The sequence below is a fragment of the Acanthopagrus latus genome, chromosome 11, assembly GCF_904848185.1.
Source record: "Acanthopagrus latus isolate v.2019 chromosome 11, fAcaLat1.1, whole genome shotgun sequence".
In the NCBI taxonomy this organism is placed as follows: Eukaryota; Metazoa; Chordata; class Actinopteri; order Spariformes; family Sparidae; genus Acanthopagrus; species Acanthopagrus latus.
In genome coordinates this window covers 12,693,743-12,711,349 of record NC_051049.1, presented here as the reverse complement: position 1 = coordinate 12,711,349, position 17,607 = coordinate 12,693,743, and the positions used below count along the sequence as shown (strand labels likewise).

Below are 17,607 nucleotides of genomic sequence, written 5' to 3'. Positions count from 1 at the left end.
TGCCCACGTCCGCTGAAGCGGCCCACGCTGTCCCGGCAGCGACTGACACGACAGATCATCCATCATCGCCAATCAAACGCCGATCCGGCGTTTTGCGCATTGCTGATTGGTTGATTTACGATGAGGGCGGGTGCATTCCTGCTGTCCGCCAAGCTGCAGTGACTTCAGCGTTATGTGAGCAGCTGATGGGGCAGAGGAGAGACTCACCTGGAGCTGGACTGTGATCCACAGGTAAGCTGCATGCTCACTGTGTAGATGTGCTTACAGATATCTTAACTGCTTCTGAGTTTATGTTAGCCAGATTAGCCTACAGCCTGTATATGTTAGGTATATAGTCCCTTGATGTTTTGGTACACCCACATGTTGCCAATTTTCCTGATGAATCATGGGCAATAAATGAAAACTCTTTTAAGTGACTCACAGTAACACTCAAGTTTCACTGCAGTGTTCCTGTTGAGACTAAGGCCATCAAAGCACCATGAAGAGTCTGAAGGCAAAGTTTAAAAAGAATGAGGTAAGAGCCACCTGGAGCTTTACAGTTACCCGTTTGCTATTCCTGCAAGTTATTTAGAGATACGGGCTGTGTGCAAGCTGTGTTTTAACCTACTATTACAACGTTAGGCTGCTCTACATTAAGAGGCCATTTATAAAGATCCCAAGTTGCTCCTCGTGTGTGTTTGTGTGTGTATGGGGGGCAGCGGGATTCAGTGTCACCGAGCAGCAGCAGGAGAGCAGGGCTGTCTCCAGACTGCTTCTATAACCAGAGATCTCAGGTAGCCTTCAATTATTCACACCTACGTGCACACACACACAAACACACATTCAGTGAATCCCCACTCCCCTGCTGTCACCCCGATGCTGCTCTCAAGGGCTATGTAAGTGGGGGGGTTTAGCCCTGCTCCCGAAATGTGCTGCATTTTTAAGATTCAACTTTTTTGCCCACTCCATGTAGCTAATAGTTGAAGTACATACTGGTGCCAGTGACCTGGGGCACTGGTACAAGAAGCACGTGAAGTGGCAACCGCTGGGTTTTTACAATGTGGTGTGAACATCTGGATCCTGATGGATGCTTTTAGCAGCTTTACAGCCTATAGCGGTCCATCCACCTCTCTGTCATCACAGTGATGACAAGGATGATCATCTGTCTTCTGTCAGATATTAAACTGAAGATAAGACTAAAGATAAGATAGACGGTTTAATAAATATCCTGCATGCATATATCTCCCAGGGTTTCCCACACACATAAGCAAATCTGAGGTTGTGTTGGATTTCAGCGTATTATTTATGTGCTTCGTTACGTCCCTCCTGTCCCGTAAATGACCATCCGAACCCGCAGAGCAGAGCCAGCTCTGTTTCTCCCCATTTTGCTGAGTCCTCACATCACCCGGGCCCTGCTCTGTAACTGCAGAGAAACAGAGCTACAGGATGACGCTGCCAGGGGGGGTACCGTGCAGGACCTGACCAAAAAAAAAAAAGAACTAATGGAGTGAAGGAGGAAGTCTGCTACAGAGAAATTATTAGGTTAGAGAAAGGAGGACAGTGAGAAAGGGAAGGCGGTGGCAGTGTGTGAGGTGCAGCTGAGTGTGTCCCCGCTAGCAGCTGAAGCAGGATGATAGGATGGCGTTTCTGGATGCGGACAGGGAGCTCTGCACCGGCAGTCAAATAGCAATGACAGTGTGTGCATGTCAGAGTTTTCGTGTGGCAAGCTTGTCGGTGTCTCTGGAGGTGTGATTTTGAGGATAGCCTATGTTCTTTGGTATGTAGATCTCTACTATGACGTTGCTGTGACCTCTAAAGGGGATCCGGTTATAGTTCTCTGCAGTTTCTTTATGTTAATGTGCAGATTTGCCTGACATACAGTGGTGGCTCGGCACTCCGCAGCTGTGTTTATGTGTGTGTAATGACCTGCTAGCAGTTATGGATCCTCAGCAGCCTGTTTTTAGCCTGGTGAAGCAGCTCTGTTGTTTCAGCCTGCTGCCGCTGCCAGTATGTATCCTCTCTTTATCCTCTAATCACATGTAAGGGAATGTAAATTAATGTATCCCTCTTTTCTCATACGTCTGTGTGAAAAAGTAGTGGGAATCTTGTAAAACTAGTATCGCATATGTTGCATATGATTATAGCACATCCTAATTCTATTATATTTATTATGGCTGAGGCCCAGTCATCTCTTGTTATGTGTTGTTATGAGATATGCAGTGTGGTGTCAGTTTCCACTGGGGCAGTTCAGGGTGGTGACCAGTTCTTTTGCTTTGCCCCCCTTCAGAGTCAGGACTGGAGTAAGAGTGATGAGAGGCTCCTGCAGGCTGTGGAGCAGAATGAACCTGACAAAGTCTCAGCTCTCATCGTCAAAAAGGGCCTCTGTCCCACCAAGCTGGATGCTGAGGGCAAGTCGGCGTAAGTCAGGAACCTCATTTTTTTAAAAAAAAATCTATCTTAGTCACTGGAAGGAATTCAGGTAGTAATTGTGCAATTCTGCTTCAGCAAGGCAGTTTTGCCTTTGAATACATAACACTGGGTGTTTAGTGTTGGCGCTGAATCGCCTGTAGTGAATCAACACCAGTATGAATTCAGTTTTTTCCCAGTTTTATCCATGTTATGATAAAGTGTAAAGTTTTATTGCCTACCTGCTCGTAAAACTTAAAGGTGCAATATGTAAGAATTTAAATTGAAAACATAAAAAGTAATAGTAAAATTATCAACCAAATGTGAAGGAATAACAATTCTGGTGTTATGACGGCTATGTATTTTATTACCAAGATGTCTAGTGAAGTTAGCCCTGGCGAAAGCTCCTTTGCTTGGGGTGTAAACATCAGCTCCCAGTCCAGACCACTAGCTTCATGGCTAACTGAGCTAACTAGCTAGCAGCAACCACACTTGGCAGCAGTTAGCAGTCACTCTGGTGATATGTTCCCCTCTGTTTGTTTCAAGTATGAATTCAACGGGTGAAAAAGAAAACCAAAAAAATCACATATTTTATTTACAAAGTGATTCTCACTCCTTTTCTCGTATCACTGGTGAATCTGTATCGTCCTTCTTCTTGATGCCAGGTTCCACCTCTGTGCGTCTCGAGGCCGGCTAGACTGTCTGGAGGCCATCATCGCTCAAGGAGCGGACCTCACCGTCACTGATGGTGCCGGTATGGTATTTTATTATCAAATAAAAGTTTTTTATCTTAAAAGCCAAGGCTGTTGAGTGAAGCGTGTGATGGACTGTTCATACGTGTCTGCTCATAAATGATCCCAGGCTTCAGCGCCCTTCACCTCGCAGCCAAAAACAGCCAATCAGAGTGTTTAAAGAGACTCTTACAGGTAAAACTCAGAATTAACTAACAAATACTGTAAAATATAGAATATGGAATTATTGTTTTACCAATGGTTTATTCATTACTGTCGTTTGTTGCCATCTTTTTCCTGACAGGAGAGATTAGCCGTCGATTGCACCGACAGCATTGGGAGGACGGCGCTTCATCATGCAGGTAACGAGATACAACAGCAGTTAGGTAACACACAGTAACAACATGTTACTTAACATACAGCACATGTCTCTGATGGGTCCCATTTGACTTATTTCAAGTATTAAACATGAAGAGACTTAAAGGCACGCTAATGTTGAACTTAAAGCAACATTTTTTTACCTTAAAGTAACAGTTTCAGAATCATGCCGATGGCTCAGAGTGTTATAATAAAAAAAAAAAAATCCAATCTGCACATTGTTGTGCTTGATTTGAAAGTGAGATTTAAAAGTGCTTTGAGAGATAAGTTGCATTTCATGATGTAAAACACCTGTTTAACTATATGGAAACCTCTGATATAGTGATATTGACCATAATTCTGATCATCCTGCAGCAGTCAGTGGCTGCTTGTCCTGCACTGAGACCCTTTGGGACTTTAAAGCTGATCTAGATGTCCAAGATGGGGTATGAAGCGTTTTATCTCAATTTACACAGTACAGTACAGTCGACAACATTACCAAATACCTGTGTTGTTGCTCCATGATGAATAATCACGTGCCTCTCTGTCAGGACGGGGCCACACCTTTGATTTTAGCAGCCCAGATGAGCAGAGTGGAGCTGTGTGTCTTTCTCTTGGGTCGAGGTGCCAATGCAAACATACAAGACAACCAGGGAAGGTACATGGAGAGATTTTCTACTCCCCCTCTGGTGCTGTTGAGGCCTGAGGATAGAGAGTGTTAAATGGTGCTGCGGGCAGACTGGGGCATGAAACAGCCTTCTTACTTAAGCTAGAGCCAAAAAGCCTTCTTTAGGATTATTCTCACAGCAGTGGGGTTGTTTGGGTCAGGAAACAGGAGGGATTCTCACAGAAATTCTGCAGTGTGAGGGGTAGATTTGGAAGGAGGAAGGTCAAGACCTCCGGCAGGGAGCAGCAGCTTGCAGTTTGGCCTTGGCTGTCTCTTTAGAGGGGATGATTAGAGAATTATCCACTGGTTAAGAAGGTGAAATGACCAACTTTTTCCTGGCTGCATCATTACAAATAGAGAAAAATTCCTTGACCAAAATGAAAATTTAGAGTTCTGGAGGTTTAAGCGCACTGTGATCATTGTTAATTGGCTCAGTTCAGCTGTTACTGTGATATTTATTCTTTTGTTTGGAATTGCAGGTCTGCATTGATGCTGGCATGTGAGAGCGACAGCGTTGAGACCGTAGAAGCTCTCCTGAGAGGCGGGGCCAACACACAGCTGATCGACGCCCTTGGACACAAGGCCACCGACTACAGCGCAACCACGGGCAACCAGCGCATCATGCAGATGTTGCAGGAGGGTGTACCTCCAGGTACAGTACGAGGACCGAAGTCTTTTTTTCACATGGAGAGGCTTTCCACTCTTTTTTATTATCATGTTATCATGAATTGAGCCTAGTTAGTTTTGTTAAATGAGGTGGAATCACTGAATCGGCAGTGTAATATAAAACACATGGCAGCAGCATGTAACACATCTTGAGTCCCAGCGAGGCTTCTGTGCTGCTCCCGATCCTGGCTGTGCCTCTGCTCCCCAAGGAAACAGCTGTAACAGGAGGAAGTGGATCAGGAGGACAGCTGGGTGTGATTGTAAAGTGGGATTTTAAAAGAAAAAAGAATGAGAGAAAGAGAGACAGAGAGACGAAAGGCTTGTTCCACTTTTATCTCCCAACAGAGACATTGCTGATATATGAAAAGCAGATGTGTGACTGGTTTGAAAAGGAGACCAAGGAGAGAATTTGGTGCACATATGATGCTCGACCACAGTAGCTTTTATTCCATAATTGCATTGCATTTTGGTGGATTTACTGAAAGATAAATGAAAGTCTATATGCTGAAGTTTGCTGGTTGCTTGCGGGGTTAAAGTGTCTCGCTGTGTGTCTCTTTCCCTCTGCTCACGTAGCTCCTGAGGGCGCAGGCGAGGAGGTAATGTTACATAGCGTGTGTGTTGGATCACTCCCCACCATCAGATGAGATCATGGCCCACTCTGGCCGATCATATTGTGCATGTTTTCCAATATGAGGTCATTGTTTTTGCGTGCTGCTCTCTTTTCGTTGGCTTTCATTCCCCTTTGTTGCCAAACCTTTTGTCTTATCGTGGTCTCCTCTGTTCGTCCCGTTTTAAGTTGAGCTTGACCTCTGCTTGTCTGTGAACCCCACTCCCACCCTCACGCAGCCCTCACAAGTCCCCTCGGCCGCTTCGTCAGTGCAAGGGGGCACTACCCCCCGCAAACGGAAAGCTCCTCCGCCACCTCGCTCTCCTCTCCAGGTACTGTGAGAAGCATCTCAGTGGATGGGAAACACGTTTCCTTTTAATCAGTGTCAAACCATTGGCATTTTGACCTGTTGGAGTCGTTTTACTTTGTCAGAATTTTAAGTTAAAGGGTAACTACACCAATTTTACACATTCTGTACACAGGTCTCGGGGAGCACTACTGCATATGTGAAAAAAAGTAGTATGAAGCCTTTGGTGGTTCCAAATGTATTCTGATAAAATGCCCCCAGTTTAATTGCATTTTGGGAAAGTAGGCGCCAAGTTTTGAAAAGCAGTCCTCATAAGCTGCAGGACTAATTATGGTTTAAAAACAACTCAGAACAAACAAAAAACAAAATCAACAGCAGAACCAGAGATATCACCTCCTTTATTCCATACCCTCTTCCTACTTTTTAAAAAATGACCCTTACATTACCCACAATGCAATTTAGCCACTCAGTGACATCACTGGAGGCTGTTTATCAGATTAGATGCACCTTCCTCTGGCGCCACAAAAGGCTTCAACCTACCTTTTTCACATATGCAGTAGGACTTCCCAAGACCTATAAACACACTTCCATGTGTAAAATTGGTATATTTACCCTTTAAACGAATTTAAGAGGAGAAGAAGTACAACCAGGACAAAAAAAAAATATCTCACTTATCCAATGTCACCCAAATAGTACTACTAGAGATTTAAAAGGTGTCCATAACAGCCAGTTTCTCAATGATTCTTTTGGAAATGTCTCTGGAATGCAAAACTGCTTCTCAAGTGATGAACTAAAACGCATCATGTCGTTGATGTCTAACAAAGATTCACTTTATTCTGTTTTCTGTTTACAAAGATCCAGGGTTTGCCACCCTCTCCTCAACCCCGGAACCCTGCTCCACCTGCCCAGTCCCCCGAGCCCCCGTCCCAGTCTCCTTCTCCTCAGCCACCAGAAACACAACAACCGGCCCAGGTCGGGGCTGCAGATCTTGATTTTCGTTAAGTAATTGTTGACATATGTCCTTCATATACATTTTCTTTGCGACTGTCTTTGTCAGGCGGAGGATGAGGAGGTGTTTGAGGAGATCCGACGGCTGCGTCTGGAGAGAGGCCGTCTGCTGCAGAAGATCAAGGCCTTGGAGCAGCAGCAACAGAGCGCCCTCTCTGCCTTGGAGGAGGTACTGCCCGCTCATTCTCCTTCACGTGTATGCAAAAAATACCTATTTATTAGATTTCTTCAATGCATTTGCGAAGACTAAGAATTGCTTGTTGTAAGCACTGTTTCTTACATCTGTTCTGATTTGTAGTTGTCCCAGCTAAAGCAGCGTCTGCAGGAGGCAGAGGCAGAGAGGGACAAGCTGCTGGAGGAGCTGAAGGGAGGTCATGGTATCGGGGCCAGTGACTCTGAGGACATGGATGAAATGTTTGACTTCCCAGGTATGCCATAAATGTGAGCATGTACTTGCCACACCCTGGCAGGGAGCATGGATCTGCTTCCGTTCGTGCGTCTCTGCTATTCCACGTGGGCTTTCCTGTTTGTCTACCCACCCCATCAAGGAGGTGCGCAGATTTATTTTTGTTGTCGTTGCCCTTGAACTTTCCCTCTAGAGAAGCTGCTCTCCAAGCGCTCCAGAGCCTCCCCTGCTCAGGATGAGGCCACTTCTCAAGGGGACGCGGAGTCAGCCCGCCCCTCTCCTGCCCCTGCAGACCCAGGAACTGTTGCCGAGCTGCACAAACAAATAGAGGAACTGACCTCACAAAACTCTGAGCTAGCCCTCAAAGTGCAGGTGAGGTCTGAGAGAGTGCGACCGCACGAGTACGCACACGCTCACACGTGGTTGCAGGACTCTTTAAAGGAGCATACATTGATAGTGAAGTGATTATTAAATGGTTCCCATGCAGAGGATGGAGCGTCTGGTTCGAGAGTGGCTCGATGCCTCTGACTCAGGCGTTAGTCATGACCACTTAAACTTTATGATGCTGCACTCTGGCGCACTAATGCACCGAGGCACATGTGTTCACACAAGTATAAATAGAGCAGCATCAGATGGAGACATGAGGGCATTTGTGTAGACATTCTTTGCTAACTGGGTCATTCCTGTGAAGCGCTGCAGTTTTTGCACTGTTGTGTTGTTGTACTCATTTTGATTTGAAGGGTAGCCCCACGAGTTTTACACACACATTTCATTTTATGGATTACAGGTTAAGATATCTTGGCTACTCTGTTTGGTATTGAGGACCTGCAGTTGATGGTGCTCAACCACTTTCACGTAGCATTAATATTCATTCTGCTACCAGAGATGTTAATATTTCATGAAGGCGATAACCTCCGCGACTTCCTCTCTGCCGTGTACAGATGCTGGAGATGTTTGAGAAGGATGACACGGACATGCAGACCTCCAGCTCGGACTTTGTCCCCTTAGTGCAGTACGAGACCCTGAGGAAGGAGTTCGAAGCCCTTCAGGAGCGCCTCTCTCAGGCCCAGGCTTCAGACGAGGCCTCCAGCGTAGCGGAGGAGCGGTAAGAATGACTGATTCATACGTTCTGGCACATTTATGACTGGGAAACTGAAGTAGCCATCACAGATCACATTCACTCTAACGCTGCTGTATTAGATCTGGCCATTGCTCTGAGATGTGCACGCCTTTGCTAATATCTGTTGCAAAACTCGCAGCACTATCTGCTGGGGGCTGTTTTTCAAAAGTGCTGAGCATTTGTGTTTTCCTGCAGCATGCTGGAGGCTGAGCAGGACCTCACAGATTTGATGGTGTCTTGACCTCTAGTGCATGATATTTCTTGTCTTTCTAACATTTTTGTCGCTTATCCACTATACTTAGGAATGATAAATATACATACTATGAATTTATCCTCTCATGTGTTGCAGATGTAGACTTTATTATTACAGTATAGATGTTTTGAACCCTGGTGTAATGCTGTAATGATTATTTAATTCAAGGTTTTCATGATACCGGAATTTTAAACCTGGATACAATACTTGTATACAAAATAAGCCTCAATACCTCTTTTGGGAACCATAGCAAAAAGAATAGCAGGCCTTGGGGCTCAGGTACAGAAAAAGTACCAAAGGAAAACACATCAGTACATTTGTAGTAATGCTAATATCTGTGTAGCTTTAGGTTGAAAACTGTCTTTGTATCACTATGGTACTCTCTATAGGAGAGGGATACTGTATCACTTTAACCACGTTATTGAGAAAGTATGGAAGTATCTTTAGGCCTACTTTTGACAACCTCAGACTGACCGATAGCAATTCATTTACTGAGCACAAATGCCCAAGTGTTTGTCGGTTATTCCTACACAAATGAAAGCATTTGAAACTTTTCTCTGTTGTATATGCGAGCTGAATATCTTTGGGTTCGTGGACTTTTCATCAGACAAGTCAAGCAATCTGAAAGTGCCACAGTGGTCTTTCAGAAACTGTGATGAGAATTTTTCACTATTTTATTACATTTTATGGACTATTTTTTTTTCTTCTTTTCGCCAAATTGTGTATATATACATACACAGATATGAATATGGACATAACAACAAATGCAAAAACATGAACGGGCATCAATAGGTAACAGCAAAAAAAAAAACAAAATAGAAAAACTTCCTCTCAACCTATATAGCCTTTATAGACAGACATGTAAAGACATTTAAAGACATACATACACATTGATAGATACAAACATATAAACATAAACAAACACATACATATACCTATACATGCCAGGGCTGCAATGGCATGACTTACAGAAATAAAGTGAATAAATAAAATGAATTTTTCAGGCCTAACAACCGCTTTATTATGATTTCACAAACTATTATATCCTGTCCGACAAGAAACTTTATATGAATTAGAAATATATTGTTATAGAACTCAATGCAGCAAGCAAGCTATGTATTATCATATCACAATATACCTTCAAACTGGTATATTACTGCAACTGTTCGTCCTTGTGCATTGATAGGATGGGGTTATTGTGTGATGTTTGACATATTTTATTCACTGTGTCACTGAGCTGAATGCTTGAAAGATGGATCATCTTTGTCTGGTCCTGCAGGGGTGATGAGAAGTCTCAGGGAGGAGGTGCAGATCCAGAGAGTACCGAGGCCCTGAAGGAGAAGCTGCGAGTGCTGGAGGAGCAGTTGGCCTCCTCCCAGTCTGAGCTGGAGGAGCTGAGGGAGCAGATGCGCCTCGGGGTGCTCTCTGTGGAGTGTGGTGAAGGGGGCACTGCTGCGGCAGGTGGTGGGACTGAAGACGGTGGCCCGAGCCAAGAGGCGCAGCAGCTGAGAGCGAGGGTGACAGAGCTGGAGGAGGAGCTAGCTAGGAGACGGGGCGAGGCAGGGGGTCAGAGCGGCCAGGACAGTGACACAATCAGACAGCTGACAGAGAAAGTAGAAGAACTCCAGGCAGCTCTGGATCGCAAGGAGTCCACAAAACAAGGAGGGGAGAAAGACGGCGAAGGAGAGGAGACGGAAACGGTGAAGGGCCTCCGTGACAAAGTGTCTGAGTTGGAGGCAGCCCTGGCACAGAGCAGGACGTCAGGGAGAGAGGGAGGAGCAGGAGGAGATGGAGATCAGGTCCGACGTCTCCAAGAGCGAGTGGGGGAGCTGGAGGGGCAGCTGAGAAAGTGCGTGCCCCGCTCGGAGCTGGAGGAGGTGCAGGTGACTCTGGGGCTCCAGTGTGAGCAGCTGGCCAGGGAGAGGGCAGACGTGGCTCGGAGGCTCAACGATGCCCTCCTGGACCTGGAGAGACTCAGGCCTCCCCCCCGCGTGGATGATGAAGAGGACGAGGAAGAAGAGGAGGAGCACTCGGAGAGCTCAGAGCCCTCAGTCAGATCAGGTTTGCATTGATTTTTGTCCCACTTTAAGTAAGTTTTTTTGGGGCTCCACTGGAAAAAAACATTTCAAATTCCTACTTTTTCTGTCCAATCAGATCAGTCCAGACGCTCCCTGGCAGCAGTGAGAGAAGAGCTGGAGGTGGCGAGGCAGGAAGCAGCCCAGGCCTTGGACTGTCTTTGTGCCGAGCGAGAGGGCCGGGCACAGGACGCCCTGCAGCTGAAAGACGCAGTGCCGCTCTCTAAACACAAGGAGGCGCTGTCTGCGGTGTCGGAGCAGCTCGCTCAGACACTGCAGGAGCTCCAGGAGGAGAAGACTCTGCGTGGTCGGGCTGAGGAGCAGGCGGCTGGACTGGAGGCCAAACTGCAGGCCATGGAGGACGCCGTACCCAAAGAGGAGCATGAGAAAGTGAAGGTCAGCACGAGACCCTGAAACTGATCTAGAGTAGATTTAAGTGAGACATTTCTAAAGAGTGCATTCTGCTAATGAGTCTGCCATAGCTGCTGCTGTTCAGACTTTATCACGTCAGGTTATCCTTGTGCTTTCCGGCTCCCTAGGGAGAGCTTCAGCGCTCCCTGCAGGCCAGCGAGAGCAGTGCAGCAGCAGCTCAGGAGGCTCTGAGTGAGAAGGAGATGGAGCTGAGAGAGCTCAAGTCCCAGAAGGCTGCAGAACAGGGTCTGATCTCCAAGGAGGACTATGAGGCCCTGCGGCTCTCGTTGCAGGCAGAGATCAACGCCGCCACGGCTCGCTTCAACGACCTCACTCGCAAGCATGAGAAGACCTGCACTGAGGTGTGTGTGTGTGTGTGTGTGTGTGTGTGTGTGTGTGTGTGTGTGTGTGTGTGTCTGTCTGTCGCTGCACCCATGTCATGCACGTCTCTGCTCCTCTAATGCCGTCTTAAGCCACATTAGATGTTATTATGTCTGCAACAAAGTGAGCCGTGTTCCATGAAGGCCTCCTTCCTGCCTCTACATTATTCATATGTGTATTACTTTCTCTGTTCGGTCCCTTCCTCTGTTTCATTGATCCCACTGTATGTCTTTGTCTGCTGCACTGAAGTAGTGTTGTATGTGCATTATAGGCTCCTGGTCATAGTCCAAAAGTCATCCCCCACCTGTGTAGTGACATTCAGATTAAAAAAAAACAACAAAAACTCTCACTTTGTAAACTCTGTAATTGCCTCTGTGAGTCAGGCTGGCAAACACAGAGGTTTCACACAAAGGATGATATCTTAAAATAGGCTTTTATATACATTATGAACAGACTCCTGTAAAGTTGAAGGCATTTTATTAGAAGAACATGTCCTGGCTGGATCGCGTATCCAACATTTAGTGTTTGACCGTCATTGCCACTGACCAGTCACGCTGTTGTGATGTCATAGCTCTGAAACTCGTGCTCCCTAGAACGTCCAAAGAAATGTTTCTTCAGGACCATCATTTCAAATTTCAAATTATTGAGACTGGGTCTTGTATCTCAATTGGAATATATTATTCTATTATTTATCTATTATTTTAACACTAATTGTACTTGTTTTCCATTTCTTTTCCTTTCTCCACTCCGAGCAGTCTCCCTGCTTGAAGGAATTATCAATTATAAAGGGTCGCTGCTTGGCGGTGCACGGCTGCTTTTTTTCTTTTGTAAAGACAGGAGAGGAGGAAGAGATGAGAGGAGATGACAGGAAGCACAGAGGGTCGTCCCTGTTTTATCTCTATACTGCAATTATTTTGTGCTAGGCATTTCTTGGTCGTTTCACACAGCTGTGAGTGTAGCGTATAAAGGGAGGATGGTGGAGGATGGCACAGAAGTTTTTGTTCATATCCATATAATTCACACACCTGTGACAATGTAAGAGGTGTAACAAGACAGAAACATAATGAAAGGGAGACTTGAATGGGGACAAAAGGCGTTTGGTGAGAAAGGCTCAGGTTCAGTGAGATCTGCCAGTAGAAATGTCCTTTTTACTTTTGTACTTCGAGCACATTTCAGAGCCTGTGCTTCTTACTTTTACTTGTGTAACAAAGTTAAACCAGTACTTTTAATTTAGTTGTGTTTTCACTCAAGTATCTGCACTTCTACCGGAGTATAGAATGCTTGAACTTTCTCATCTCTGTTTTCCCTGATTGACAGAGCTGTGACATTACAAAAATGCGATTCCGATTTATGGTCACGGGGCAGCAACAATTATGATGTTCCAGGCCAAAAAACAACACTGCGATATCAGATCATGCAACACATGCTAGTGTGTGAATTTCCATTGGCAATGATACAAAGTCACTCTTCCCTGAGACAAAAATACAGCGTAACACGGCTCCAAAAGTGCAAGTGTGTGCAGATTTACTGCAGCTTGGTTTGTTGCATTTGTTTGCTCTCTGGCTCGGGCGTACGGAGATCAAACAAAACTGGAAATTCCCTGAGCAAAACCTCAGACAACTGTGATTTGGTGAATGGATATTTTTAGACTTTACTGAGCGAAAAAGAAAACAGGAATTACAGACGATGTTCATCTGCTAATCAGACCAAAACAAAGGATAGCATCATATTTTACTTTGGAAAAGGCAATCAGACACCAAAACAGTGGAGAGACTTTATCCATTCAGTGGTGTATTTCTGTCTATGACCTGTTGATATGAATTAAGAGCTCTCTTCTTCTCTCTTCCGTATAAGCACCAAACATAGACAGCCTTGCTTTAGTGACAGGGTGCCACTGCTGGTTTTACTGCTCTAGGTGTTCCAGGTGCAGAGGGAGGCTCTCTTTAATAAGAGTGAGCGGCAGGTCGCGGAGTCCCAGCTGGCCACGGTGCAGCAGCAGCTGGCCGAGCTACAGGCCAAATCCAGCCACATCCAGGAGCTCCACAAGGACATCCAGGAATCCCAGGGCCTGGTCAAGGAGAAGGACCGCAAGGTGAGAGTTCGGAAGGCTCGCTGATTGAAGTCATGAGGCGGCCGAACTTACGCGTGTCGTCTTTGTGCAGATAACAGAGCTGTCAAAGGAGATTTTTCGGCTGAAGGAGGCCCTGGGCGCTCTGTCGCCGCCTCTGGGGATCACCTCCTCCTCGTCCACCCATCATGGTAACCCTGGCCAACAAGTGGCACTGCAGAACAGGATCGCCATACTCAGCCAGCAGCTCCAGGTGAGGAGAGCGCTGACACCTGGGATGTATGAAATGAGAGCAAATATGATGTTTTCCAGACTTTGGGTGACCGCAACATTTTCTGTGGCCTTTTTGCAGGACTGGGAGAGAAAGCACAAACAGGTGGTGACTATATACCGCTCCCATTTACTGGCAGCTGTACAGGTGAGTTTATTGTGCACAGCAGAGACTTTGTCATAACATATCTCCCATTTGAATGAAGATATGTGTACCTGACGTCTGGGTTTTGAGGGGAGCCCCATCTCAAGGTGGATCAATGACATTTTCTATGTGGGCCAGGCTTGCACAGACACTCATAGTCTGGACTGTGAATGGCAGTGACCACTGGATTTGAGTTAGTCCCCCTTTGTTGGTGCAGACAATACAGAGTGGGAGTGATCCGTCCACCATCTCTGCTTACCAGACAGTAAGAAGTGGATGAAATTTCAGAAGAGGTGCGGGGCAAAGGGGCTCGACTCGCTTTCTGCTTCTATCAGTGTCATCATAATCCACGACTAGGGTGTACGCATCGACCGTTTCTTTTTGTCAAGTAGGTTGTAATGAGAGGTATTGTTGACCTTTTAGGAGGTTTCCTTCAACACCTGTACATTCTTTGTGCTGGAATGTTGGAAACCTCTCTTTGATTTTTGGCAAGGTTGGGTTTGGGTTAGGCGGTCCGGTGAGGGTTATCTGTCTTCCTGGTACATCTAGCTCTGATCAGTGTGCCAGGAAAGGTCAAAGGCTTTCTGTGCAATCTGATTGTATGAACAGGATAGAGACGTGAAGTCCGTCTCCTGCTGGTTTTTCCTCATGTCACCTTATTTTGCAAAAGGAAATGTGCGTCGGTCTGGAGAGAGACAAATCATTTTTTGATCCTCCTTGAAATATGCCATGAATTGGAAATTGAAAACCACAACAAGTCTGAACATATATTGTACAGCTGCAGTAATGTGAAAGAAGAGTTGCTCAGTTTTGTGAGCTGGCATGCATGTGAGACTGACTCCAGTGGTTGCAGATTTCGATGAATTGTTGTTGTGTGTAGTCTTTCTTAGTCCAGTGGATCTGCCATGGCCAAACCTCTGCAGACCCAGTGTCAAATACAATGTAGAGCCTTCATTTTCTTATATCCCGTTTTGCTGCCCATCAGGGTCGAATGGATGAAGAGGTGCAGAGCCTGCTACTCCAGATCCTGAGGATGTCAAAGCAGGGACACTGACACCATAAGACATCTGCGAGTGTCTCCCCGCCTCCAGTCCCAACACAGGAACCTGTGGGATCAACGTCATTGAGACCTTGTGTAGAAAGCCAAATACAGCTGCTGATCTGTGTTCAGACATCTGCATGTGTACAATTACAGTAACATAAACAACAGCCAGACAGGGACATAAATAGAACTGTAGAGTGCCTTCATGGCTGGATTACTGAGATGACAGCAGCCTATATGTCAGGGGTTCATGGCAGCAGAAAGTGAATGAGCGTTGTTGTTTAGGAGATTGAATCAGGTGCATTGATTGTGTGACAAGCCTATTGATTTTATATAATGTTGTTATAATAAAAAGCTTAAACCAACTGCTCTCCTGTCAGTCCTGTTCTTTCTAAGTTGGACTGAACAGACTAGGTTTCCAAAGCCTCAGCTTCCACACTGTCCTCCCATCTATTTTTGGATGATGGAAATCTGAAGGGCTCAGTTTGGCTGTAGGGAAAATTGGACAGCTGGGCATTAGCTGCCAGATGAGAAGACTCAAAAATGACAAAACGCAAATTGGATTGTACCCTCTTTTTCAATTAGTTTTATTGACAAAAAGCCATTAGAGTTCATCAAAGAGGAAAAGATCCGAGGAATTCCTGAGAAAGCAAAAGGGAGATGTGGAGTAATTAATCGTTTGGACCTCGCCAAGCGCCTCGCAGCTCACCTCATCTCTCTGTGCATTAATGAGGCCGTGGCTTAGAACAGCGGGGTTAAAGATATGTCACTTATGACACAGAAAGAAATGCAAAAAAAAAAAAGAAAACATAACAAAAAGCACATGTATCTCTAGTGAGACTTTTAAAGCATATAATTGGCAATAAAAGCAGCAAACGAGCAGAAATACTCGAGAAATTAATAACGTTTTACATTCCCCTGAGCCGGGAAGAAATAAAGGATTTAATTTCCAGTCCAAATCCCCCGTCTTCAACGTCAAGCACTGTAGACCTGTGCTAATAATGGCTTGCCTGTATGAACGAAAATATTCACTGAGGAGGCTGTTGTAAGGGACGCACATGAAGACGACGGCAGCCATGACACAATAAGACAGTATTACAAGTATAACAAGAGCAGCTTACATGACTGTTCTCAAGTATAAGAGCTTAATCATCCTGAAGTTCGGTCAGTCACTCGTTGGCATGGCAAGAAAACTAGTGTTTTGCATTAGGAGCATAAATGCACATTATACACACTCTGACACAAATGCCTGTTTCTGTAGTTATTAAGGCACTGAAGTGGAGAAGATACAGGCGTGGTGGGTATACGGAGTTTGTATGCAGTTTGTTTGTTTGTTTTGTTTTTGTTTAACCCCAGACAAGGCGTAGTATTGATCTGAGTACAGTCTGACCAGTAATGTTCACAGGCTTATACAACACATACAGCACAGTCTTCAACGGATTATGAACAGCCCTTACGAACACAACCCAAATGACAGATAGTTATGGTAGACGTGATAAAACGTTGCATTTTTAAGACAATGTACCGTATGTCCACATGGAGGTCTATATTATAAGGAAGCCGGGAATGGCTGTGCTTGCACTTTTTTTGTTGTTTTTCTACCGTTGTCTCAAGAAAACTAGTTAATTATGTTGTTATCTCAATCAAACAAGCTTCGTTATCTTGGTAGATACTTACAACTGGGAAATAATCACATAATGTTGCATCAGAATGAACTGAACGTCACTGATAAGCCAACATTTCTTGGTACAAGCTATTTTTAAGCACATATTTACCCAATTCTGCTATTCAAAAAAAGGAATCAAGACAAGATTAGTCCTTTTTAAAAAGCGGTGGTGACCTTTCCCCAGCGTCCCCAGGGTGAATGACACCTATGGTCTGACTACTTATAATGTTTATCAGAGGCCAGATGTTCTTTGCCTCCAAGACCAGATAACATCACAAGAACTGTAGCAAATGATTTAACCTGAAAATGTCAAAAGTACCCATTATTAATCAGCACTGTAGACTGAACTTCAATCTTACAATCTCACTTATTTATATACACACTTTAACATTTAAACACTGAGTAGTGTGCATAGTTTCTTTTTTCCATTTCCCCTCTTAGTGCCAACAAGAAGTCTTTTGGTTGCAGCCGGCTGGACACTAACACATCTGCTTTAAGCTGAGCACTGTATGTCAGCCTCCCCCTGACAATAATTATGCATTCATTGCAAATCATTACGGAGATTATTCTTACAACGAATAGCAACGGTTCATAGAAAATTTATATGATTTGCCTTGAAACTCCCAAACTGACCTCACAGAGCAGTGTGTGTATGTCACAGTCCGCTCTTATCAATCTTATAAATTGTTTTTTTTTTTCAGGATAAATTACCTTGTTTTCACCAGAAATCGGCCAGTTATCTCAAGATAATGACACAAATGAACTTGTGATCTCTAGACAACGGCATTTAAATAGTTATTGCAAGCACTGTCGTTCTCGCCTTCCATGATCTATAGATATGAGAAATGCATGTTTCTTTTCAAAAGTGAGATTTAGTGCCTCATCGAGAGACAAAAGAAAAAGAAGAAGAAAAGGCAGCAGAATGTGTGGCTGTTATTTAAATCCAGCACTGAATCGTGTTCAGCGTGTTTCCATTGTGCCATCGAAGAGTCAGGCGCTGCAGACCTGTGCACACGTAGCAACAAACAGTCTTTACATTCCA

At 45.0% G+C, this 17,607-nt stretch overlaps 1 protein-coding gene across 2 annotated transcripts; it reads left to right on the top strand.

Annotated features, from left to right (window-relative positions):
* Window positions 1-101: 101 nt before the first annotated feature.
* On the top strand, window positions 102-15,264 carry ankrd24 (ankyrin repeat domain 24). Of its 2 annotated transcripts, none has more exons than XM_037115339.1 (22): window positions 102-231; window positions 446-514; window positions 2,267-2,397; window positions 3,051-3,139; window positions 3,247-3,311; window positions 3,421-3,478; window positions 3,849-3,919; window positions 4,025-4,131; window positions 4,620-4,792; window positions 5,603-5,745; window positions 6,576-6,692; window positions 6,778-6,897; window positions 7,027-7,156; window positions 7,328-7,506; window positions 8,076-8,239; window positions 9,787-10,568; window positions 10,662-10,978; window positions 11,122-11,355; window positions 13,299-13,466; window positions 13,537-13,695; window positions 13,795-13,860; window positions 14,843-15,264. In XM_037115339.1, exons 2-22 carry the CDS (start codon window positions 479-481, stop codon window positions 14,909-14,911), a joined length of 3,378 nt encoding a protein of 1,125 aa, XP_036971234.1. In that variant the 5' UTR covers window positions 102-231; window positions 446-478; the 3' UTR covers window positions 14,912-15,264. The 2 variants fall into 2 exon arrangements, with proteins under 2 accessions (XP_036971234.1, XP_036971233.1); XM_037115338.1 differs by having other exon boundaries at window positions 13,290-13,466.
* The last annotated feature ends 2,343 nt before the right edge of the window (window positions 15,265-17,607 follow it).

Bases quoted from the DNA above. Each gene is read 5' to 3' on its own strand.
- ankrd24 (XM_037115338.1), top strand. From the start codon at position 479: ATGAAGAGTCTGAAGGCAAAGTTTAAAAAGAATGAG. The intron at 4,793-5,602 runs GTACAGTACGAG...TCCCGTTTTAAG, and splicing joins GCAGGAGGGTGTACCTCCAG to TTGAGCTTGACCTCTGCTTG. The intron at 10,569-10,661 runs GTTTGCATTGAT...CTGTCCAATCAG, and splicing joins AGAGCCCTCAGTCAGATCAG to ATCAGTCCAGACGCTCCCTG.